Genomic DNA, 26592 nt, shown 5'->3' on the forward strand with positions numbered 1-26592 from the left:
CATGTAATGATATCAGGGTCTTTTTAGTGTTTCTACTCATTTAGCGTCTCATTGAACTAGAGAAAACCTCCAAAAGACTGTTCAGTACTAGTACTCCTGCTTATTCCTGACATTAATACTTCATTTACTGACCCAGAATTTCACCTTTTGATAAGACTTTTAACATGAGCATCCAGTGGGAAGATGCTCTATATGGCTATGGGTTAACGTGGATGCATTTTACCATATGAAGGAAGGATTCTCCTATTTGGTTTTTTTTTCTTTTTTATTAAAAAAAATTTTTTTTAGTGCTTATTTATTTTTGAGGGAGACAGAATCCAAAGCAGGCTCCAGGCTCTGAGCTGTCAGCACAGAGCCTGAGGTGGGGCCCAAACTCACCAACCGTGAGAACATGACCTGAGCCGAACTTGGACACCAAACTGACTGAGCCACTCAGGTCCCCCCTACGGTTTTAACAATTCTAATAAAAATCCCAAGAGGGACTTTTTGGTTTTGGATCCTTAATGACAAGTTTATTTGAAGGAAGAATGTTGATCCAAATAGCCAAGAAACTTTTGGGAAAAAAAATTGATGAGGCTTTCCTTTACGTTAAAATGTGTGCATTTATTTTAAGGATACATTGTGAAACTATTGAAGTCAATAGGCAGATCATTAGAAGGAGTTAGTCTAGAAACAACAAAATACAGGTTTATCGTAGAGCACTGAAATCCTAAAGATATTAAATTAAAAATGATATATAATCGGGGCGCCTGAGTGGCTCAGTTGGTTAAGCGTCTGACTTCAGCTCAGGTCACGATCTCGAGGTCTGTGAGTCCGAGCCCCGCGTCGGGCTCTGGGCTGATGGCTCAGAGCCTGGAGCCTGCTTCCGATTCTGCGTCTCCCTCTCTCTCTGCCCCTCCCCCATTCATGCTCTGTCTCTCTCTGTCTCAAAAATAAATAAACGTTAAAAAAATTTTTTTAGGGGCGCCTGGGTGGCGCAGTCGGTTAAGCGTCCGACTTCAGCCAGGTCACGATCTCGCGGTCCGTGAGTTCGAGCCCCGCGTCAGGCTCTGGGCTGATGGCTCAGAGCCTGGAGCCTGTTTCTGATTCTGTGTCTCCCTCTCTCTCTGCCCCTCTCCCGTTCATGCTCTGTCTCTCTCTGTCCCAAAAATAAATAAACGTTGAAAAAAAAAAAATTAAAAAAAAAAATTTTTTTTAAAAATGATATATAATCTCACTAAGTTTAAATAGTTTGCAGAAGAAAGTTCAATCAAATGGGGAAGTGTTTATATTATACTGTTACATTAAAAGGGCAGGTTACAAAACAGTGTATCTCCTCACAACCTAATGGTAACAATAGCGAACATCCTCTGTCTCCTTCTTTGTGCCAGAAACTGTACCAAATACTTTACTTATATCTCCTTGTTTATTTTTTTAAAGTTTATTTACTGATTTTGAGAGAGAGAGAGAGAGAGGGAAAGAGAGAATCCAGGCAGGCTCCGTGCTGTCAGCAAAGAGCCTGGCGTGGGGCTGGATCCCATGAACTGGGAGATCCTGACATGAGCCGAAATCAACAGATGGACACTTAACTCACTGAGCCACCCAGGTGCCCCTATAATCTTGTTTAAATCAACCACTCCTGTGAAGTAGATACCATCAGCGACCCTGTTTTACAAATGAAGAAACCGAAGATTGATGAGGCCGCTAGATCAGTGGCCAAGAGCTTGTAAGTAGTTGCAGAGAACAGGAATTCAAACCCAGTCTGTCTGATTTCAAGAATTGTCCCTCTTAATTACAGTAATTAACGCCAAGATTTTCACAGTGGATCTCAATGTATGGTAGTATTCTAAATGACTTTTTTTTTTTTTTATGTTTTGTGATTTTTTTTTCTATTTTCTAGAATGAACATGAAGTCCTACTGTAATATTTTAAACACCAGTGCCCGTATAGATTGAATAGTCATCTGTGAGAGCTATTTTAGTTGGATATAAATTATCTCAAAGCTTCCTTTAAGACCCCGGTGACTAGAATGTATTGTAAAGGCGGTGTTCAAAATCGTTCTGAGAGAACTGGAAAATGGATAGACATTCGCTTCTATACCTTAGGCCAGAATAGATAAAATGACTTAAAAATTAGCAGAGGAAACACATGATTTACAAAAGAAGAGATACAAATGGGCAGTAAACCAAAAGTTTGGTCTCACTAGTGCTATTTTCAGATTAGGAAGAGATGAAAAGAACAGAATACTCTGAGCAGAGTGAAATAGACCATCTTCTACACTGTTGGGTGGGAATGAAATTATTATTACATCCTGGGAGGGAAATGGGGCAGCATATGTGAAAGGTCTTAAAGTTATTTACACCCTTTGCCTCAGCAATTGTATTGGTTAGAATTTAATTGCCAGATTGGGTGAATTTAAAAAATATACGTCAAGCATACTTGTAAAATACTATTTATCAGAAGGGGGAAAGGACAGCCTAATTACCCAAAGATGGTTAGGTTTCACAGAAGGGAATGAGTGCATCCACTTACAATTATACCGATGCATGTTTATTGAAACCTAAGTGAATCCCACCAAGTGGAGGGATTGTTAGAATAGAATGAGGCCACGTATATGCAATTCAAACGTTAGCTTTAAGAAGAAATAGGTTATAAATTAATGTTATTTCCAACTACCTACCGACAACCATTACTGCCTCCTCACTCTTGTGAGACTAAAGCCTTTCTCTTGGCTCCAAGACTCCCCAGTCTGACCGCTCATGTTCCAACCTTCCATCTTTTATTTTCCAACACCAGCTCCCTCCAGCCAGGGTCGCCTGCTTACTGCTTCGCATTTTCTTACCTTTATACTTCTGTGCACACCACTCATCCCACCTGGAATACCCATTCTCTCTGTTTCCCAGTCTGAACCCACCCATCCTCTTATTATTTACTTATTTTTTTACATTTATATCCAAGTCAGTTAGCACATAGTGCAATAATGATGCAGGAGTGGAATCGAGTGATCTACCCCCTACGTATAACATCCAGTGCTCATCCCAGCACATGTCCTCCTAATGCCCCTTGCCCATTTAGCCCATCCCTCCACCCACCTCCCCTCCAGCAACCCTCAGTGCTCTGTATTTAAGAGTCTCTTCTGTTTTGTCCCCCTCCCTGTTTTTATATTATTTTTGCTTCCCTTCCCTTATGTTCATCTGTTTTGTATCTTAAATTCTACATCTGAGTGAAGTCATATGATATTTGTCTTTCTCTGACTAATTTCACTTAGCATAACACACTCCATCCACATTGTTGCAAATGGCAAGATTTCATTCTTTTTGATTGCTGAGTAATATTCCATTGTATGTATATACCACTTCTTTATCCATTCATCTGTCAGTGGACATTTGGGCTCTTTCCTTCCTTTGACTATTGTCAACAGCACTGCTATGAACATTGGGGTGCATGTGCCCCATCAAAACAGCATACCTGTATCCTTTGGATAAATACCTAGCACTGCAGTTGCTGGGCCATAAGATAGTTCTATTTTTAATTTTTTAGGAACCTCCATACTGTTTTCCAGACTGGCTGCACCAGCTTGCATTCCCACCAGCAGTGCAAAAGGATTCCTTTTTCTCTGCATCCTCACCAACATCTGTTGTTGCCTGAGTGGTTAATTTTAGATATTCTGACAAGTGTGAGGTAGTATCTCACTGTGGCTTTGATTTATATTTGCCTGATGATGAGTGATGTTGAGCATTTTTTTATGCATCTGTTAGCCATCTGGATGTCTTTGGAGAAGTGTCGATTCATGTCTTTTGCCCATTTCTTCACTGGATTATTTGTTTTTTCGGTGTTGAGTTTGATAAGTTCTTTATAGATTTAGGACACTAACCCTTTATCAGGTATGTAATTTGCAAATATCTTTTCCCATTCTGTCAGTTGTCTTTTAGTTTTGCTGATTGTTTCCTTTGCTGTGCAGAAGCTTTTTATCTTGATGAGGTCACGATAGTTCATTTTTGCTTTTGTTTCCCTTGCCTCCAGAGACATGTCGAGTAAGAAGTTGCTGTGGCCAAGGTCAAAGAGGTTATTGCCTGCTTTCTTCTCTAGGATTTTGACGGCTTCCTGTCTTATGCTTAGGTTTTTCATCCATTTTGAGTTTATTTTTGTGTCTGGTGTAAGAAAGTGGTCCAGGTTCATTCTTCTGCATGTCGCTGTCCAGTTTTCCCAACAGCATTTGCTGAAGAGAATGTTTTTATTCCATTGGATATTCTTTCTTGCTTTGTCAAAGATTAGCTGGCCTTACATTTTTGGGTCCATTTCTGGGTTCTCTATTCTGTTCCATTGATCTAAGTGTCTGTTTTTGTGCCAGTACCATACTGTCTTGATGATTACAGCTTTGTAATACATCTTGAAGTCCAGAATTGTGATGCCTCCAGCTTTGGTTTTCTTTTTCAGGATTGCTTTTGTTATTTGATGTCTTTTCTGGTTCCATACAAATTTTGGGATTGTTTGTACTAGCTCTGTGAAGAATGCTGCTGTTATTTTGATAGGGATTGCACTGAATATGTAGATTGCTTTGGGTAGTATCGACATTTTAGCAATATTTTTTTCCTCCAATCCATGAGCATGGAATATTTTTCCATTTTTTGGTGCCTTCTTCAGTTTCTTTTATAAGCTTTTTATAGTTTTCAGTGTATAGATTTTTCACCTCTTAGGTTTATTCCTAGGTATTTAATGGGTTTTGGTGCAATTGTAAATGCAATTGATACCTTGATTTCTCCTTTTGTTGCCTCACTATTGGTGTATAGAAATGCAACCAATTTCTGTGCATTGATTTTATATCCTGCAACTTTGCTGAATTCATGCATCAGTTCTAGTAGTTTTTTGGTGGAATCTTTTGGGTTTTCCATGGAGTATCATGTTGTCTGTGAAGAGTGAAAGTTTGATTTCCTCCTTGCTGATTTAGATGCCTTTTATTTCTTTGTGTCGTCTGATTGTTGAGGCTAGAACTTCCAATACTGTGTTGAATAACACAGTGAGAGTGGACATCCCTGTCGTGTTCTTGACCTTAGGGGAAAAGCGCTCAGTTTTTCCCCATTGAGGATGATATTAGCAGAACCCACCCATCCGTTTAAACTCTGCTTGGGCCTTGTGAAATTTAACCTTCCAGCTTCAGAAATCACTCACCATCCAGGGCTTCTTTGGTATATTAGCTCTAGTCTCCAGCTGTTAAGACAGACGCAAATGAGAATTTATCTCTGTCGGTTCACATGGTCGCTTGAACACAATTTGATGCTCTTTAATGACTGCTGAATTACAGTATAGGCTTAAAAATAATTGTTGAGGCAAAATTCACATAACATAAAATTAAATGTTTCCCTACGAACAGCTCTGTGGCATTGAGTACAGTCACAATGTTGTGCAACCACCCCAAAACCTTTCCATCACTCCAGAGTAAGCCCCTCACCCCTCAGCAGTTTCTTCCTCTTCCCTCCTTCAGCCATGGATGTGCATTCTGTCTCTATGGATTTACCTTTTCTGGTTATTTCGTATCAGTGAGCTCACACAATATGTGACTTTTTGTGTCTGGCTTCTTTCACTTAGTTTTTGTTTTGGAGGTTCTTACTCATTATATTTTGGAGGTTCTTTCATGGTGTTATATGAACATGTAAAGTATTTCATTCTTTTTTTAAAAATTTATCTTTAATATTTGAATGTTTCCAAATATAGGCTAGCATTTTAGATGTAGCTTAGAGTGAAAAGTCTCCAAATTTTGAAATGGTTAAAGTATAAATGTAGATTTATTATTTGAAGAGTAAAGTGTACTAATTAATGGTGATTGTAGTACTTTATTCTGTTTTAAGACTGAATAGTATTCCACTGTATGTATATACCATAGTTTGTCCATTGTCTGTTGATGGACATTTGGGCTGTTTCTGCCATTTGGTTATTGTTAAATATTGCTTCTGTGAAGATGCATGTTCACATACTTGTTTGAATTTCTGTTTTTAGTTCTTTTGGGTATATTCCTAGGGATGGAATAGTAGGACCATATGGTAATTCTATGTTCAACTTTTGGATGAACCAGTAAACTATCTTCCACAGTGGCCACACCATTTTACACAGCAATGTACAAGGGCTCTAATTTTTCTACATCCTTGCCAACACTTGTTTGCCTCGACAATAAAAAAAAAAAAAGCCATTATTGTGGCAAACCTCATTGTGGTTTGATTTACATCCCCTAATCAATAATGATGTAGAGCATCTTTCCATGTATTCAGTGGCCATTTGTGTATCTTCTTTGGAGAATTGCCTATTCCAGTCCTTTGCCCATTTTTTAATTGGGTTGTCTTTTTGTTGTTGAAATCAGGACTTATTTATATATTCTGGATTCTAGACCCCTGGTACATATCTTTTAACATTAGATCTCCCTGGCTCGACTTTGTTCTCCCTTTTGTAATATTTTTTAACCTATGGTAAACGCTGCCAGGTAGGAGATGTCTGAAAAAGGGATCTTAACAAGTATCGTATTAATGACTGGTTGTGAAGACAGTCATGACAGCTACGCAAGGTATTTGGAAACTGTAGAATGTGACACAGCTGTACGGTGGAAGGCAGGATGCCCCTTTTGGTGCTTTTTTGCCTTGTCCTCATTTTGGTTTGGTAGATTCTGTGTGTGTGTGTGTGTGTGTGTGTGTGTGTGTGTGTGTGTGTTCCTAACATTATAATTCATAGTTAAGAACCTAAGAACCATAAATTTCAGGTTCAGAGAATAACCAGGGATGTTTGCTTTTCAGAGTCATCCTTTCTGAACTTCCACGACTCAGACTGTGAACCCAAAGGGCCGCCACCCTGTGACTCACTGCTTTCCCTCAACACTGAAAAGATCCTGGTACGCATCTTCTGTCCATGCTTCTGTCTTTATGACCTAAAGTACAATGATACATGTTTCAGAAGGCACAGGTCACCTCTGTTTATCAACTAGGAGTTGGTTCTAGTTGGTTCTATTTGCATAAGATAAAGATAGGTCATCTGGTATTTAGTCACATTACATTATTACGACTTATGGATTGGATGGTTGATCATTCTAGACCTTGGCCTTTTTACTTCTCAGTTCCAAGGAATAAAGGGGAGATAATGGCTGAGCCTTACTTCTAGGAACCTAATGTATTTTAAGGTAAAATATATTATTCTTCCAGCTTTTGCCTGTGTGGATATCTTTTATATCTATGTTTTTAACTGTCAGTACCCGCTGAACTGTATAGGAGGCCTCTCCACTCCAGGGATGAGTTCCTGGCACTACATAACGTCTGTCTCTGCCTGTTCACGTTAGCACGTACACTCCTCCAGCCTAGCTGCCTCAGGTGCAAGGCTCTTTTTTTTGTTGTTGTTGTTCACACTTAATTCTCTGAGGCTGAGTTGTTCTTTCAGTGCCCAAGGTGAACATATTTTTTTCTCCAGGCCTTTTCCTTCAACATCCACATAGATACTGTTTGCTTCTTGTGTTTAAAATTTCCCTTTAGGTTGCTGTCTCTTCTCCAGATAAAGCTTTGCCTTTGCATGTGAGAACTACTGAAAATGGGTAGAGTTTGCAAGCCAAAGAATGATCAACAGATGTTACCTAACTCATTGCATAGGGATCAACTCGATATATGGAAGAACTTGAATTAGACTGGTCCCCAACCAGAATGGGCTAGCTTGTAGTGAGTTGGCCACCAATGAAAACACTTAAGTAGAAATTGGGTAATCCCCACCTTGGGGAGGGGATTAGATTCTTAGAATTATTAGGGACCTACCGTCTTACTGACAGTAATTCAAATATTTTCTCCGTGTTGCATTTCTAGTTTAAGATGGCACTAGCTAGTAACCTATGGGAGAAAGCTCATCAATCTTGGCCTTTCATTTTCCCTAGGTTGAAAATATGGGAGTTCGACTATTCATTTCTTCATTAATTCTCCAGATATTTATTTTGCACCTATTATGTGCCAGGCGTTGTGCTAAGTAAGTACTGGGAATAATGCCACAGTGAGCCAGCTAGCCTCAGTCCCTGCACTCGTGACTCCTAGTCACTAACCAGATAATTATACAAATGAACATAGAGGTATAGCAAAATATCAACATAATCTCCCTTTAAATTAGGGGGGTCAGGTAGGACAGCTTTCAGAACTTGAAGCGTAAGCAGTGACCTGAGGATGGGTTGGAGTTGGTGTCCCAGCAAAGTGGGGCTGTGTGCATTAACGTCTTTGATTGGAGCTTCTCCCTGCTGTCCACAGAAGGTATCTACAGATGCAGTATTAGGTGGGAAAGACTCGGGGCGCTTGGGCGGCTCAGTCGGTTAAGCGTCTGACTTTGGCTCAGGTCCCGATCTCGCAGTTCGTGGGTTCGAGCCCCACGTCGGGCTCTGTGCTGACAGCCCAGAGCCTGGAGCCCGCTTCAGATTCTTTGTCTCCTTCTCTCTCCTGTTCTTTCCCTGCTCACGCTCTCTCTCTCTCTCTCTCTCTCTCAAAAATAAAGATTATAAAAAAATTTTTTAATAAAAAAAAAGAAGTGGGAAAGACTCTTTTTGATCAAGAAGTTAATTTGTCCATATTATACTTTTCTGCCCACTTCTGTTAGATGTTATTTCTAGTAAAATAAAAACACTTTAACTCAGATATGCTCTTCAGTATACTCTTGATGTTGCTTGGTAATGATTTCTTTTTTTTTTTTTAAGTTTATTTATTTATTTTGAGAGAGAGAGAGACAGAGACAGAGGGAGAGTAGGGGAAGGGCAGAGAGAGGGAGAGAGGGAAACCCCAAGCAGGCTCAACACTGACAGTGCAGAGCCCAACACAGGACTGTGAGATCACGACCTGAGCTGAAATCAAAAGTTGGACGCTTAACTGACTGAGCCACCAGGCACCCCAAGTAAATGATATCCTTTTATGGGATTTCATTTTTGTTTTCTTCCTGTGCCTTTCTGCCCAGAGCCTTGGCAAATGGGAAACTCTCATTGAGTACTGGATGAAACAATTAGACTTTTTAAGTACTAAAAGCGATATTCATAGACTCCTTTCCTTGGCTATATGTAACTTACTAAGCGGAAAAGTATTTTACATCTGCGTGCTTATCTGTGACCACCTGACAAAGAGGAGAGCCTCGTGTCTGGTCACACGGGATGTACGTACTGTGATGCCTTCACATGTTGTTAAATCTGCCGCTTCTTAAGTCTTGCGAGGATCTCACTGTAAGGCTCCCCATAGCTGTGTGGAAGCTTCCAGCTATAGAGCAAAATGCGAAAGAGCTGAGAGACTTCCTCTCTAGTCATCAGGTTAAACATTCAGTGTTAAACATTCCCATAGTAGTAGAAGTTTCAGATGTTCCATTTTGTCTGGAGTCCTGCATGGAATGATGTGCGCATTCATCCCGACATGGGATGCCCTTCTGGCCTCTAGCTTTCAACCAGTGTTTTAACCAGAGGTAGATTATTCTTGACCTGTTTCATAGGCAGACTAAATACCACGCCGTATCTGAGTATCACTCTAGATTTTGAGAGTAAAGGGAGTATAAGCGGAAGTGCCTTGTTACTCTGTTATTTGAGTCCGTGAAGTCCAAGAGGCCACAGTTCGTCATCTGCTAATGACCATCAATCATGAGCTGGAAAGCACAAACAGCAATTAGGAGAGACTCTCCTGTAAAATTATTTGGCCATCATATATGCCTACAGGCATCCGTACTATGCATTTTTAAAACAGAAGAACTCAGTTAATCAGGACGCCACTGAGTTCTAATCCTGTGGTCTTGCCCAAAGCCGCAAATCTTCAGTCCCTCGCTGTCTTAGCTTCTCCTGTCTCTGTGTGTGTGCAAGTTTTAATTGTGTCTTAGGTGAATCTCACATGAAGTAATCATTTTAACACGTACCCCGGAGGCTAAGCGTATCCCAACTTAGCATCAGCAGTTAAACCTTCCGGGGAAGTGGCCGCTGTAGCGTCCGACGTGATTTGTCTCCTGCACCCCATAGAGCCGTCATTTCCCGTGCTGCTTGTAAAATCACTCCGGTTACTAAGCAAACTTACTCATTTTGTCTGCCCCTAGTTTCCACTTTTGGTTTCGTTTTCCTGCCAAATGGGCATATGTCTGCAGCGATTCTTTGTAGGCAATTTATTGCATTGAGCAGGATGGAGATGTTCACCATCTGCTGTGCACTTTCTACTAGAATGTCTTGTTTCCTGCTCAGATTTTGTGGGTCCCTTTCTGGCGTCATCTCTGGACAACTGGTAGCTCTTTTTTCTAAAGTATTTTTAGAGTTTACAAAGCAATATTCTATCATCCAGCCGCATTGGAGGACCGATCGCTAGAACGTGATCCTCGTAACCTAATCGAGGCCATTAAATAGTCTCTGAAAACATGGAAGGAGCGTGGAGCAGCCAGCAGGATAAATCCCTATGGGAGCGAAAAGAAACGTGTTCTTAGAAACAGAACCACTAATGGTAGGGAGGAGGCAAATCAGTTACACCATAAGCTGTGTGCTTGAAGTACACAATTGGCATGACTTAAAGTGAACCTTTTCTCACTTCCATATGAATCAAATGTAGCTTCACTTTGTAAAAATACAGGTTTTCATTGCAAGCCTCGTCTTCATTTGTGAGAAGCTAACATGTACGTTTGTTTGTTTCTATTTCAGAGCCAGGCCAAGTCTATTGCAGAGCAAAAGAGATTCCCTTTTGCCACGGATAATGACAGCACAAACGAAGAGCTAGGTGAGATTTGAATCTGGGGGAGGGGGCGGTTCCTGGGGTATTTGCCTAGAATTTACGATTTGATGCCGAGCAGGTAGGCAAGGTGGTGGAGTGGAAAGAACACAGACACCAGCTCTGCCAACATGAGTGGTGTGATGTCGGGTAAGACATTCAGCCCTTGTGTGGGTCCGTGCACCCTATGTCAGGATAACATGAAATAGAGAAAATACAGTAAAACCTTGGATGGCGAGTAACTTGTTCTGCGAGTGTTTCGCAAGACGAGCAAACATTTCTAATAAATTTTAACTTGATAAACGAGCAGTTGTCTTGCAATACGAGTATTACGCGATGCCGAATGTCACATGATCACAACTGAACCAGTTGTTACTGAAATTCACTTTGATACACAAGTGCTTTGGATTACAAGCGTGTTTCTGGAATGGGTTATGCTCGCCAACCAAGGTTTTACCGTACAAGGTTTGGAGGAAATGATCGGTAAGGACGTGTCCACCTCTGTGTTTCTCTGGAAAGTAATAATGATGGTTATGAGCCCTTAGGAACGGTTATCATTCATTAAAAGGTCACTTGGGCTGTCATCAAATAGGAACCGCACAGAAGTGAAAGCCGAGGGGACTCACACCTACTTAATCTTCTGTGTAATAAAATAGCTAGGTGTGGGTTAATTTTACCGGGAGGCCAGTCAGTTATTGTTGTGAGTGTAGAAAAGTTGAGTTCATTCAGATCTGCAAAGGGGTCCTGCAAGTTGGCTGGGTCGTGGCATGTTTTAAAATAGTTTGGTTTCACCAGTGTCTGACGTGCTTTGGGTGTGTCTCATTCATTGCCTAGTCAGCTTACACTTGAAGGAGTGGAAACAAAATTGAAGACCAGACTGAATGGTGCAGCTGGATGGACTTCCCATAAGCACGTGTTCCTACCTGGTACCTGGTGACCCGAGGCACCTTTGGGAATTTTTTCTATCTTATACGTAATTATTTTATACTTCCTGTGGCCATATGCATTTTGTATTAAGACTAAGCACTTGAGGACGTGTGGCTGGCTGAGTCGGGAGAGCACGTGACTCCTGATTTCGGGGTCGTGAGTTCAAGCCCCACATTGGGCCTAGAGCTCACTTAAAAAAATAAAGACTGAGTGCTTCTTGTATTGGCTCCTTTGCTCTGTTTGTGCAGGCAATTAAGAGTTGACTATTTTTTAAATTTTTTTTTTTCAACGTTTATTTATTTTTGGGACAGAGAGAGACAGAGCATGAACGGGGGAGGGGCAGAGAGAGAGGGAGACACAGAATCGGAAACAGGCTCCAGGCTCTGAGCCATCAGCCCAGAGCCCGACGCGGGGCTCGAACTCACGGACCGCAAGATCGTGACCTGGCTGAAGTCGGACGCTTAACCGACTGCGCCACCCAGGCGCCCCAAGAGTTGACTATTTTTAAAGTATTAATCACTTCTTGGTGTTATTCTTTGAGTGGGCTTTGAGAATTAATTACCTGTTAAGAAATCAGATTTGGCCTTTTCTGAAATCCTTGGATCTGTTCAGCCCTGTATTCACATACTAAGTGATGTAATTAAAGGCCTGGTAGGGGGTCTAAGACTAATCCTAGTGGATCTGGATAGTATAGGCCCTGACATGGCTTAGGATCTTTCATATCACAGCATTTTTTTTTTTTTTCTTGGAAGAACAGCTTCTGTCAACACACACATTGCCAGGAGATGTAGAATTCTGGTCAGTAATGATTTCTGTGAGAATTCCAGTGTTCTCTTTATGTCTTTGTACTGCCACAGCAAAATTTGGCCCTAATACTTATTTATATCTTTGCAAGATTTGGATTAAAAAAAAAATCTTTTTTTCTAACGTTCATTCATTTTTGAGAGACAGAAACAGCATGAGCAGGGCAGGGGCAGAGAGAAAGAGAGGGAGACACAGAACCCAAAGCAGGGCCCGAACTCACGAACCATGAGATCATGACCCGAGCCGAAGTCGGATGCTTGACCAACTAAGCCACCCAGGTGCCCCAAGATTTGGATTTTTTTTTTTTAATGGATTCTTTTGGGCTTTTCTCAAAACATATTTACCATTAGAAAGATTTGAGAGCTGCGTTTGATTTTATTTGAGTGGGGTTCAATAGCCGAGCCACGGAGAACAATTGAAACATGTCCCCAAGTACAGTATTTATCCCCTCACACTGTATTTGTTTTTATGGGTCGCTTATTCTTTTGTTCACTTGACAGATATTTACTGATTATGGGGAGATGGGTAGGAAATTCGAAAAATTTAGATCTGAAAGGAACCTAAGAAAATGTTCTGCAGGCTTGTTAGGCAAGACCCAGAGAGTAATGAGAAGTGACTGAGGTTCCCGTAATCACCGGTGTTTGGCAGAGCGAGAACCTGAGCTCCCATCTTGGCCTTCCAATACATCACCATCCTCCTGCATTCCAAACAGGACACGTTTATATTTCAGTCCCTGTTCATGTAATCATCAGGAAAGTCAAACCGTTTTGCAGGCCAGCCCAGCACACGGCAGTTTCGGTACAGCCGTGGTCTACGGCAGGGTATGTGTCTGGAGGGTGGGTCCCAGAGCGGGCAGCCTGGGGCCTGTGTCACTGCGCATTCTCTTCAGACAGTTTGTTTAACTGCACTAAGTTTCCTTTCCTTGTCTTTGAATGGGGATAATCTTCGTACCTGCCTCGTTGCACTCAAGGAGCAAATGAGTTAATACATGGAAATGTACAGAGTGCCATGCACGTTACCCATCACTCTTGTTGTTGTTCCCGCCTGCTGCTCCTGGCCCGCACCCCAAGGGTGTCTCTGGCCATCTGCTCATCTGATACATCTGAATGGTATCCATTCTTATTATTCTGAATATGAGTTTGACCGTAATTTCTCTTTTCAAAGACATTATGACAAAGACAGCCCTCTTCGTTTTGAAGAATGCCCCCAAAGCTCTTGTCTTGTTATGACATTCAGTGCTTTTGAAATTTGCCTTTTTCAGGTTAATTATAAGGATACTTAGTCTCTTTCTGCATTGAATGTTTTCACTACTTTTAACTGTCAGGAAATTTAAGCTCTTCATGACAAGAAAAGATTTAGTTGCTTGTCTGAAGAAAAGATTTAGTTGCTTGTCTTCACGACAAGAAAAGATTTAGTTGCTTGTCTCCTTGAACACCTGTTAGGGCCTAGAATCAGAGTGTTGCAGTAAAGCTTTATTTGCAAAGAAATGTGACCAAAATAGTATTGTTTTGAGTGAGGAATACAGTTTTTTGAGGGATATTTGGGGATTTAGGGAGTTAGGGCAAGTTTTAGAGATGAAATGTAATGTAGAATATCAATAATGTATTCTAGTTTGGACAGGTGAAAAAATGGAGTCCAAATATTGCTGTGTTTTAGGAGGTTGTCATGGCTCTAATTTCAAAATACCGCTTACCTACACAATTTGACTGGAAACTATTCATCTTTAGTGTGTATTTAGAGTAGTGTTTTGGCCATATTTTGAATACAAGAAGTAGGAAAAAGACTGTTGCACTGCACTGTTGTGAATTGGCTACAATGAAGCATTCTGCTCATATATATTAATTTGAGCCTCTGTTTTTGTTCTTACTGGGCAACTGGCAGTAAGTTCAGCACCACCACTGCCCCCCTGCCCCCTCCCCCCCCACCAGCCCCGGAATTGAGACTTGTGCTGCTATTTGGGTGTTTCTCTTAACTTTCACCATAAAACCACATTGTCATGTTATGTGGGTTTCGTTGAGGCTTATTACTAGCTCTTTTGATGTATAGGTGGGAAACATCATAAAGGTTATTTGGTATTTGAAAGTGAACAATGGGCTTAGAAAAAGATAATTACTTCTGTAGGCAATGTTTTATAGATGGCTTTAATAATTTAAATCTAGAGAGCACCAGAAGACTGATAGCAAGTGGCGAGTGGCGGAAGGAATTCAATTACATCTTCTTAACTTCCAGGTTTTCTTTAACTGCTTCTAGCCCTTGGAGCTGCCCTTTAGGATTCAGCAAAGCATTTAGTCACCGATTCTGGTGTGAGATCCTTTGTTCTTTCTTTTAACATTTTTGTATTTTGTTTCATAGCTATTGCTTATGTGTTGATTGGCAGTGGTCTCTATGATGAAGCCATAAGACATTTTTCAACAATGCTTCAGGTAATTTCTCTTCTTAATTATGTAATTTCAAGTTTATAGTCACGACAGAAATACAGGCTTATGCGTAAAGTGCTACAAGAATGCATTGACTTTAAGGTTATGTGAGAAAGTGAAAGAAATCAGCCCTGACCGAGCACTTTCTTGGCGCAGGCCTTGAAACACTGCTCTCATGTCATCTTTGCAGTATTACTTTATTTTAAAGGAGGAAAATGAGATCAAAGGAGGTCAAGCAATTTGCTGACAGTCTCCCCACCATCAGCTAGAAGAGATGGGACTCAAATGCAAGTTTAAAAGAAAAGAAAACCATTAGCTTCCGTTCACTTTGCTCTCTACCATGCCATCCCCCATAAGATACGGATGCTGGACATTCAGGTTCACTTTCCGTGCAGGAGTTGATCTGCACGGTTCCACTCGTGGGTTTGTTTCTCCCCTTGAAGTATAATTGTGAGACTCCTCAGTGGCAGCATTGAGCCATCACTGATTGATGGCTGCATTAAAATCTGGTTAAGATAAAAGGCTTAAACAAACGTGTGTAAGAGTTGCAGTGGAGACCCGTAAAATAGGCCAACGTTGTTAGCCTTACACCCTTATCTTTATTTAACGGTGTTCTTGTAGATGCTGACCATTGCCGATTGTTGATGTGTGTGTGTCCAGTAGAGTAGTGCAGTGAAGAAGCATGGTCTTTAGAGTTAAAGACTTATACCCATGTTCTAATCCCCTCTGCTGGTTGCTAGCAAGTTATTTAGCCTCCTGGCATATGGGGATAATAACCATTACCTCCAAAAATATTCTTGTTAGGTTTAAATGACATATTCTGTAAAGTACTTAGGACTCAGTGCCTGGCACAGAGTGAGTGCTCAGTTCCTTTTAGCTACTCAAAGCACCATTCTAGCATATTCGTCTGTGCCAATACAGTGAGAACCAACAGATAATTTACAATCCAGCGGGTAAACTGAATTTTAGAATACTCATTTGGGAGTTTCTGCACCACTTTTGTTTTCTTTTTCGAAACATGGAATTGATTATATTGACAATCGTGCCTTCATCCTCGAAATCACAGAGATTCAAGCCGTTGTGTGTTTGAGTGCTCATATGGAATAGCACTCTTCAGCAGAGTTTGAAGGATGAAGGGTAGATTATTAATGTTAAAAATCGCCTTTCTGTGAAGCCTTGCAATATTGGAAAATATAGGCAAGGACTTCACACAGTTAGCACTTGGCCCTGGTTTGAAAGGGAGGTTTTGGTACCTTTATAGAAGCAAATGTCAGTTAATCTCTGGTAACTGATGGCAGAAAACAGTGAGAGCTTTCAGACATATTATCAATTCATTCAACTTTTTGAAAACTATTTTTACCATTGTAGTTGAAGGCAGTATAAGAATCATAAAGAAAAACTTTAACAAAAAATTTCCTAATTCTGCCACTGTACCGTTCACTGAAGTTGTTTTGCGTATGACCTTTCAAAGCGTGTATGCATTCGTGTTTTATAATCTGAATACACGTAATATTTCATATTACTTTTCACTGAATTTCATACTGTAAATGTTTTTCAGTAAGTCTCTGTAATCTTATGCTTCCATTGGCTCTATGCTACTCTTCGTGTTGTCCGTTTATTGTTTTAAAACGTATTTCTCTTGCCATTGCATTCAGAAAGTAGATCAAAATTTCTGTGTGTCCAGGCAAGGTCTTAATATACTGATATTTGACATAGCATTTTCATCAGTCTGCGATACAATGGGCTGCTTTCAAGTGGGAAAGTTTTCTTTGAGCACGTGTGGTTTATACAGTTGGACTCCTTTTCTGGTGATGCAGGCTATTGATGGGGCAGGAACAGAGAATGGGGAACAGCGGAAATTCAAATACTACGGGCTCACAGAGGACAGGCCCGGGTGACCACCTAGAACACATTTTGATGTGGGAACAAGAGTGCCTCTGGCTTGCTGGTGCTGTTCTTGGTGACTTCTGTCTTCTGTGCCTTTGTCTCGGTGCTTCCCAGCCTTATCCACATCAGGACACGTGTGGAAAAGCCTATTCGCACAACACACTGGAGTAAACAAAAGCAAACACAGAGGCATCTGGATAGAGCTCAGTGAAAATTTGTTATGTTGTCTTCGTGTTCCATAACTACGAGAAACACGGGATATAAAGATTGGTTAAAAAATGCTAAAATTCTTTTCAAAAATCTTAATGAGAGGGGCACCTAGGTGGCTCAGTCGGCTGAGCATCTGACTTCAGCTCAGGTCATGATCTCACGGTTTGTGACTTCGAGCCCCGCATCGGGCTCTGTGCTGACAGCCCAGAGCCTGGAGCCTGTTTCGGATTCTGTGTCTGGCCCTCCCCTGCTCACACTGTGTGTGTCTCTCTCTCTCAAAAATACACAAACATTTAAAAATTTATTACTTTTTTAAATGAGAAACTCAGTCCTGCCTTTCAGGACAAAACTTTTCCGTGTCCAGGGTCCTGAAGAGCGGTTTGCTCACCACTGCTGCATGGATGCTGCCCTCTTGCCTTTCCCTGTCCATGTTAGGACTGGACTGAGTACCACTGCAGGACCATTTTTGTCAGCACGTGCCAGTGGGTGTTCACCTGTTCCTTGCAGGACCCTTTGCACGGGCAGAAACTCTGTAAGCACAGAGCACACGTCCTCTAGCAAACCTGCAGTGGTAACTGTTTGCACACCAGCGTTTCAGGGGTTTTGAGCTCATGAACGCTTGACAAGACTTTTCGTTTGGACAGCCCGTGAGCTCCTCCAGTATCCAGCAGCAGAGTATCCTCTGATTCCTTTCACAGAAAGCTGAAAACAAATGGGACCATGAGGGCTTGGATTATATGAGATTTATCGTTTTTATAAGATCGTTTAATGTGCAATTTGGATCTGTGCATGTGGGCTACTTAAATTCCAGCATGACCTTTTGATGTAAAGCTTTTAAACCTTTTTTTCTTAGCTGCACCATGAGGGGCAAACTTACAAGATGTTTCCACAGTTTCTGTTGTCGTGAAGTATTTGAGTAATTCTCTAACTAGGGGGTACTTTGTACAGCTATAAAGGAAGGGGGAAAAAAAAACTCCTCAAGCATGCAGGTTTCTAACTAAGCATAATTTCAAAGCTTCATAGATCTATCAGAGTGCATTGAAAATTCTTGGTTTAAAAGCTTGTGAATTAGTGCTCTCTCTGAGTGTCTTTCCGCATGTCCGTGCATCGAATACTGTGTTTTTGAAAAGCAGAACCATTCCCTGTGCTTCTTTGGTCCCCAGGCAGGGCTCGGTAAGCTAAGTGCTACAGAAGTTTTATGAAGCCATTGGCCTTTGTTATTAAATTGTGTGGGCTTGAGCTCATCTGCTTCAGGTGGAACTGAATCCATAAAAATGTTTCTTATTTCACACGAGCAGACAAAATAGGAAACATGCCTCTCTGTGTGATTTGTGAACATCCTTCATGTAATTATGTATGTGGGTCTGCAGCTCGGGCAAAACTCAGTCCTCATTACCTTGCTGTGCACTGACTTCTTTGACTTATTTGTCTTTGATCCAGTGACTTTTGAGTTTTAATCTGAAAGCCAGTCTTGGTAGTGGAAAAATAAATATTTGTAAAACTTAAAGCCCCTCTATAAATGGTATAATGAGGATAGTAAATTAGACCTTTCTGAATTTAAGGAGATCGGTGTCTTGGGACTTGAGACATCTAAGTGTACATGATTCCAGTAATGTAACTATCTTATTACACAATGATTGTGCATTTGCATAAAGTAAGTAATATTGGAAGATTGAAATCTTAGTTTTCATTGAAGTCATTTCAAATTCAGAACACTTAGGGGCACCTGGGTGGCTCTGTCTGTTGAGCATCCAACTTCGGTTCAGATGATGGTCTTGTGGTTCATGAGTTCGAGCCCCACATCAGGCTCTCTCCTGTCAGCCTGTCAGTGCAGAGCCCGCTTCAGATCCTCTGTGTCCCTCTCTCTGCCCCTCCCCTGCTTGCACTCTCCTCAAAATAAATAAATATTTAAAAAAATAAAGTAAAATGCTGAACATTTGACAAAACGTAAATATTATTAGACTTGTAGACTCAAAAATCTTTTGAAAAATGGGTATTCTGAGCCCAATTTGTTTTTAGAAGTAAACATTGGTTTTTATCTGAAAATATAATGCATTATGACATTTCTTAAAGATCTTTGACTTCTTGTTAACATCCAAAGCCCATGATAGACAAAATAATAAACTTGTATCAATCAAGAAAGGTAAGAAAATCTGTCCTTTAAATTTAGTACCTCTTAATACTAGATTGTAACTGAAATAACAACCACAATAATCCCTTACAGATTCACACAATATTTAGGTTTCTGTATTCAATTTACTTTTTTTTTAGAATTACTTTTTTTTTTTTTTTTTTTACATGTAGCAAGAATTACTATCAAACTCCACTCACTAGACCAGAGACCCTCATGGTGTTAGGGAAAGACTTGCCCTTTATGTAGAACACTATGGACACTTGTGAGTTCGTTGGCCAGCCAGTGGCCTCTAGAATTTCTTTTTATTTTTTTTAAGTTTATTTATTTATTTTGAGAGAGAGTGAGCGCACAAGCGGCGGTGCAGAGAGGAAGAGAGACAGAATCCCAAGCAGGCTCCACGCGGAGCCTGATGTGGGGCTCGAACTCATGAACTCTGAGATCATGACCTGAGCCGAGACCAAGGGTCAGATGTTTAACTGACTGTGCCACCCAGGTGCCCTAGAATTTCTTTTTAAACAGTATAGCAGGATGTATAATTATTGTTGTTGTTAAATAATAGGTTTTGTTACTCGTCTTGATTGATACAACTTGTTATCTGTCACTGGCAGAACTGAAAGTCACCGCCACAAGCATCAGACCACATGGGTGACCCAGAGGGAGGGCTGGGGAAGTGAGGCACGTGGGGCCACTATAGGGTTCTCTGCCAGTGGCAGCCACACATAAAATCCTAAGGGCCAAAATAATGATGACCAAATTCAGGAAGTTGTCAGTGTTCAGATATTTGAACTGTTACAAATTGTTTAATGGCTATTTTTTAAAGGCTTGAAATCTTTTATTGCTATAAAATATTGTAGCTCTGATTGCTGGTGGCCCACCTGGAGCCATTCCAATGGCACACGTGTCACCCTGCTTTGCCTTATGGAACTATGAATTGGCTTTTTTTCCAATCACGGTACCCCATTGTTTCTGGCCAGGTCATCTGCTTGCTCCCCCTATGAGAAGAGGAGGCCAGGCCAAGCTGACTTTGATCTGATAGTCTTTAATACTCATTAAAATCTTCTTGTCTGCCTAAAAAATGGCCAGTGATTGTTGTTAACTAACAACTGCTACGTATTAAGACTCACGTGTCAGGCTAAGACTAAGTGTCACAAATCCAAACATGAGGATACATTCCCTTGAGGAGATTGTCACCGTGGGTGACAAATGTGCAGATGCAGTATAATGAGTAATAGGAGAATGACTTCAATGGAATTATATCTGTTAAGAGGCTCCAACTCGACTGCATGCTTTCCCCTGATCCCTCCACACACCCCTACCCATAACTGAGAAGGAATCCCTAGTTGTGTGCCAGTGCTGCCCGGATCAATGGGTGGCACCCTCTTCACTGGCATACGTGAGTCCACCTGCTCCACACATCTGTGTGCTGCTGATTTCAGCACCAACTCTCTCTGGATAGCTCCCAAAGGACCTCTCCTGTCCCTCTGCTTCTCCTGGCTCTGGTCAAACCACAGCCAAGCCACTATCACCTGCCAGATAACCGGTGCAGGCATGGTTGTCTGGCTTATCACCTCACACTCTCCACACACATGCACACCATCCATACACGTACACTTTTGCACTTTAAAACACACACGTACTTTGCTGTTGTTTTCAGCTTAAAGATTAAAATCCTTAATAACGTCCCTGTCTACCTCTCCAAACTCATCTTGGAGCAGATGCTATACTTCCTGCTTGCCTTGGGGCCTTTGGCTCCCTCTGCCTGGACCAGCTACTCTGAGATGCCCTCCCCTGCGACACATTTCATCCAAGGCACCTCTTCCTGGGGGAAACCTTCCTAACCGTGTCTAGTCTTTATGCATTTGCTAAAAGCACTATTTACTACTCTCGTTCTTACTGAACATGTAACTTTACATTTATGTTTGCAATTCTTTGGCTAAACTCCAAGAAGGCAAGAATCTTACCTTCTGTCTTTGTTTTTGGTGACTATGGTATTCCTCACACATGAAACCAGACATGGCTGAAAGCTAGCCCTAAGTATTTGTTGACCAAATGACTAATGTCTGTACGGCATACAGTAGGGACCAAGGCAAAGGAGCTTATTTATTTTCCAGGGGAGTCTGGAAGGAGTCAGGGGAGAGGTGGTGTTTGAGCTGAGGCGGTGGGTGAGTGTTCCTGGCAGAGGGACTAGCATGTGTAACACGCTGAGCTTGGGAGAGCGTCTTGTATCTGGGGAGCTATGAAGTAGTACTCATTTACAGAGTACGAATTATGAGTGGAAAGTGGAAGGAGATGAGACTGAACAAGGCAAGAAAATGACCGATATTTTCTACCAAAGCATTTAGATGTTATCTCATTGTTTTTCAAATTGTGAGTTGCTGCCTTTTAGTAGGGCCTGAAATTGATTGGCAAGTGAAGACTAACACCTTTAAAAAAAAATGAAACACACTAGAATAGAAACTAGAAGACAGCATGTCAATAGGAAGACTAGGTTTGACTTAGTGCAACTCTCATTTCTAATGCGTGTATGTGTGTGCGCGTGCATGTCACGTACATATGTGTGTGTATCCTGGGTAACGACGTAAAAGGCATTTTACTATGAGTTAGAGCCACAGTATGTTTGAATGTGGCTGTTGTAGGTATACAGGGTGTATGGAGATGCCACTTCAGTAGAAGAACTATTTATTTACGTAAACTTTTTTTTTTTTTTCTGATTTGCCCCTTATAATTATTTTTTTCAGTTTTAGGAGAAAAGCTTCTTAGATCATATATTTTGAGACATTACACATCTGAGAGCAGGTGTTCCTCTCACTGGAGAATGTCCTCAGAGGGGAAGAGCCATGTGGGCTCACTGCCCCCTGCCCCAGCCTGTACTACTGTCTGTGGACTGTTCTGTCTCTTGGCAGGTGGTATTGCTATGGAAACACATGAAGTCAATCTTACCTTAATTCCTCATCAGGAAACTGTTTTCCCTGCTCTTCCTCTCCCTCCAAACTAGCCTCTCTGCCTTTTATATTTTTATTTATTTATTTTTATATTTGAGAGAGAGACAGAGAGTGCGTAGGGGAGAGGCAGAGAGAGAGGAAGGGGAAGAGAGGGGGAGACACAGAATCCAAAGCAGGCTCCAGGCTCTGAGCTGTCAGCACAGAGCCCGACGCGGGGCTCGAACCCACAAACCGTGAGATCATGACCTGAGCCGAAGTCGGACGCTCAACCGACTGAGCCACCCAGGTGCCCCACTCTGCCTTTTTTATTTTCCAGCCAGGGAGGATATTTAAATGTTTTAAGTGTTATTATCTCTGGGTGGCAGGATTATGGGGTGCCCTTCTCCTTTGTGCTTTTCTTCATTTTCTAGATTTTGCTGTAGTTTATAATAAGTATTCCAACTATTTATTTGAATAAAATGTTTTGTTTATAATAAACATGTCGATATTCCATAACGCATATTACTTAAAACATCTTTTTCCGACTATAAATGTATACATGTTTGTCTTGAACAAGGAAAAGGAATAGTAGTAAGTAGAGTGGGAACATAGCTCGTAATCCCACTCCCAAGAGAAAATTGCTGTTAGCATTTTGGAGCATTCTTTTCTGTGCACGTACGGACCCACACAAATCATTTATAAGTACTGTTTATAAAAGGAAGTGGCATTCCCCTGCAGTTCTATAACTTGGACTTTTTTCCCATGTAACGCATAGCACGGAGCCCTTCATGCCAGTCACATATAAGTTATAAATCCCAACTCCAAACAGAACCGTCTGGAGACAGGGAAGTGGTTTAAATGAGCAAAGTGGACTGCTGTGACGTAGAGGTGATGGGTGGGCTTCCGGGAAACTGATGAGTACACACCCCTCATCTAAGGAAGCCGCCAGTACTTAGCTCTAGTTTTTTTGGGTTTTTTTTTCATGAGAGAATGCAAAAAATATGGGCTTATCTTTGCTGCATGTTTTGATTTTTCAAGTGAAGCTAGAGATCTTTCACTGTTTACTTGAATTTTTCCCATTTTTATACACCGCGAGCCAGTCTGCCGGCTGGGTTGAGGCCACTGGTGCACCAGTTTGCTGCTTGATACGGGTGGACCTGATTCTGTTTCAAGTAGTCTTTTTTGTTTTCCAATATATGGAATCTTCTCGTTTATTTTTTCTCGTTATTGTTGGCGTTGCTGTGTCTTTTTCTGCAATGCGGGCAGACAACCTATCTCACATTTGAAACCGAATGATAGACTAGTCTACAAAGTGCCTCATCTGGGTACAGTTCTGTTCAATTCTTTAGCAGCATCAAGAGTTTCACCCCGGACGATATAGCCAGAAGCTATATCTTCTTTCTTAAATGCACAGGAAGGATTCCGAGAAGAGGTAGAAATTGCAGAGGCTAAATGTAGAAGAGAGACATTTCCCTCAGGAAGTGGGATGCTTCATACCACTGACCTGTTTGTGGGGACCTGGTGGCGAGGCAGAGGACCCTGTCCTTGGGCCTGAGAAGGGTTTCATCTAGTCCATCAGGGGGCAGCTTGCAGAAAGGGTCTGATTCCTATTCTGACGTATAGCATAAAGGACTGCATTCACCCCAACCGATTGTGGAGTGGACTCATTTCTTGTTACTCGATGGAGTTGGCACTGGGAGGTTCTTCCTTTTTCAGATGATTTCATGACTGTGTGAGGGGACAAACTGGGAAGAAGCATTGCCCAGTGCTTCGCGCCTAACCTTTTATTTCCCCAACCCTCCGTTTCCCTACCCAGAGCACACGATCGCGGACGCTGCTGGTCATAGGGTTGTTGAGAGGATGTTTTAAAGGAGATGACCGTGTGACAGAAACTAGCACAGGGCTCGTTAATGTTGGTTCTCTTTATTATTTTTTTTAACGCAAAGAACCTTAATCACGTGTCTCATTCAAATGAGCCCCAAGCACACTGACTCTTCTGGTTGGGGACTGCGTGTGGACGTATGTGTGGCAGTAGCATAAACTAGAGCTTGTTGCTTGTGGCGTTAACGCGCTTTACGCAGAAACTGATTTGTTTTGTTTTGTTTTGTTTATAGTTTTTGACGTGTTTCTGTTTTGGTCTGACTAGGAGGAGCCTGATCTGGTTAGTGCAATTTATGGCCGAGGGATAGCCTATGGAAAGAAGGGATTACATGTGAGTATGGAATAGCTACTCTTGCCATAGTGCCTAACATGACCTGACCTGGACCAGGGTTCCGACAGAACCGCTCCCTGTTGATTGAGTGCCGATGGACACACAGTGGGGGCACGCCAGTTCCCGCCTGAGAACGTGGCTTTAGAGAATGTACTCAACATCACGTAGCCAGGAAGGTGGGAGCGGGGGACTGGGGATCTCTACCCAGGGCTCCTGGGAGTCCGTCTTGCCATCTACTCTAAAAGGACAGCCTTGCCAGCCTAAATTGGATTTCATGATGAGCTGGACATAGAGCAAGGAAAGTATGAGACCTTAACTGAATTCCCAAGAAATATTCATTGGTAGAAGTGGAGTCTAGGGATGCATAGTGCAGTAGGACTTAGAATCTGAGTTTCTTTCACAATTTTTAAAGGTTGGATAAAAGACCAAAAGCGTTTTTGTTTTGTTTTTTTTTTTTGATAAAGATTATATTTATTTGTTATCATGTATTATATTCTCCCCCAGATAAGTATATCGTTTTCACCTTCTTCCCCTTATTTCTCTGGGGAATGCAGAAGGAGGGTTATAATAGACATATTTGACTCAACAAAGGCACCATGGTATAAACATGAAGATTTTCCTGAGACTATATGGTAAATAAGGAAATAGTTTAAGATTCAGATCTTTGTATTTTCAGTTAGACTATTATACACAAACTGTTCTGTTGTCCTATTGTATATTAGAAATACTCAAATTAATGATGATCGAAGGAGAAGCATCACTTTCGTCTTTGCCAGTTTAAAAAATTGTACTAATCAGGTGCTGGCCTGTTGGTGAAATTTTGTATAATATTTGTATACTTCCGAGACATAGAGGACTGAGAACGAACTCAGATCTGGGAATGACAGAGGTGTTTAGGAAGGAAGCAGTGTTACATTCAGAGCATCAATAAATGACAGAAGTTGTCAGAGATGAGCTTCTTCCCAATTCTCCTCTCTTTTAATTTTATATCTTGACATGAAATTTCCTTGTATCTTTAATGCATTTTTAATGTAAAAGTGACATGCTCATATGTCTAATATAAAAATAACACGCAAATTTTAAAGACAACTTACCTGGACTTCCTAAGGTGTAGGTATGTAGGCTTAGGGGTTTTGACGGACACTGACTCGGTCCCTTTGTATCCCCATGTTGTCACTGGTCAGCATCATTTTGCATGCTGCTATCCATCCACATACTCATCCATTGAAATTCATTGATTCAGTGTTTAAATAGGTTCAATTTAGAAAATAACCTACCATCAGTGGAACTTGTGATATGTAGCCAGGTCTAATGGGCTACTGATGGGTAGGTAGACTTGAGTGAGTTAAATAATCATAACTGAATTTAAACCAGCAGCTTTTTTATCTAGAAGTTAAGTTCATATTTACTTCTAAGTAAGTAGTTATATCTTTACTAAATTTTTAGTTTTTTCAGAAAAACTATTGAACCTGATTTTGAGTAACAGTGTATCTCATACTAAGCTAATGCCTTTTCAAGGACATTAAGAATGCTGAACTTGCTCTGTTCGAATTGAGCCGAGTAATTACCTTGGAACCAGATCGTCCAGAGGTATTTGAACAGCGAGCAGAAGTGAGTGCGGTTTTCTTTTTCCCTCTGTCGTTATTGGATTAGTTGAATCTCAGATTTTTTTTTCCTATTATTTTATGACTTACACATTTTAAAGCTCCCTTATCTATTGCATTTTCCTCCATAGGTACTTTATGCCTTTAAACGTGGTTGAAATTACTAGAAAATTATGGACTGACTGAGAGATACTCCTGATTTAACATTTAATAGTAATATTTAGTATTAAAATATGTGGTTATAACCTGTACTATTACTGTCAGTGTTCATGTTTACTCTATGACATACTTTAGTCAAACAGTATGACAGTATGGTCAGAATGAAATTTATAACCATTACAAGTGCGTGCGTGCGTGTGTGTGTGTGTATATACACTTATGTATAATTCTTGGGAGATGTACTTATCTACATAGAGACATAGAGCAGGTAAGGGTGACCAAAACCAGACCTTGAAGGAACTTAGGACTTGAAGTGGAGACAGAAATAACTTGGTGAAAATACCAGGTAGTATTTGTGATGGGAGACGGGAAGAGGAAATGCTTCTCCAGGAACAGAGAGACGTGGTGTGTCAGAGCTTGGGGGAGGCTGGCAGGGGCAGGGTGGGGGTGTGTCTGCCGAGGCCTCACTGAACAGATAATGCTAGAGCCAATCAGAGCCCGTGTCTTGGGGGACAAGGTGGAGAAAGGGTATTCAGATCAGAGAAAGGAGCGTGTGGTGAGGCATTCCTTTTAATAAAACGTGTTCCTCTTACCGTTTGCATAATATAATTATAAAGTACCCAGAT

General features: G+C 41.2%; 1 protein-coding gene and 1 pseudogene across 7 annotated transcripts in view; one reads left to right on the forward strand and one right to left on the reverse strand.

Annotated features, from left to right (window-relative positions):
* Positions 1 to 26592, forward strand: part of TTC13 (tetratricopeptide repeat domain 13) — an 84917-nt gene that overhangs the window by 12079 nt on the left and 46246 nt on the right. For 2 of the 7 annotated variants that reach the window (XM_045437382.1, XM_045437383.1), the window contains exons 2-6: positions 6759 to 6853; positions 10625 to 10700; positions 14775 to 14845; positions 24138 to 24203; positions 25722 to 25814. In XM_045437382.1, coding sequence (XP_045293338.1) covers positions 6759 to 6853; positions 10625 to 10700; positions 14775 to 14845; positions 24138 to 24203; positions 25722 to 25814 — 401 coding nt within the window. Of the gene's footprint in view, positions 1 to 6758; positions 6854 to 7873; positions 7963 to 10624; positions 10701 to 14774; positions 14846 to 24137; positions 24204 to 25721; positions 25815 to 26592 lie in introns of all 7 variants that reach the window. The other 5 variants (XM_045437384.1, XM_045437385.1, XM_045437386.1 and 2 more) reach the window with 3 other exon arrangements.
* On the reverse strand, positions 19233 to 19372 carry LOC123577600 (annotated as a pseudogene).

The sequence above is a fragment of the Leopardus geoffroyi genome, chromosome D2, assembly GCF_018350155.1.
Source record: "Leopardus geoffroyi isolate Oge1 chromosome D2, O.geoffroyi_Oge1_pat1.0, whole genome shotgun sequence".
NCBI classification, from domain to species: domain Eukaryota; kingdom Metazoa; phylum Chordata; class Mammalia; order Carnivora; family Felidae; genus Leopardus; species Leopardus geoffroyi.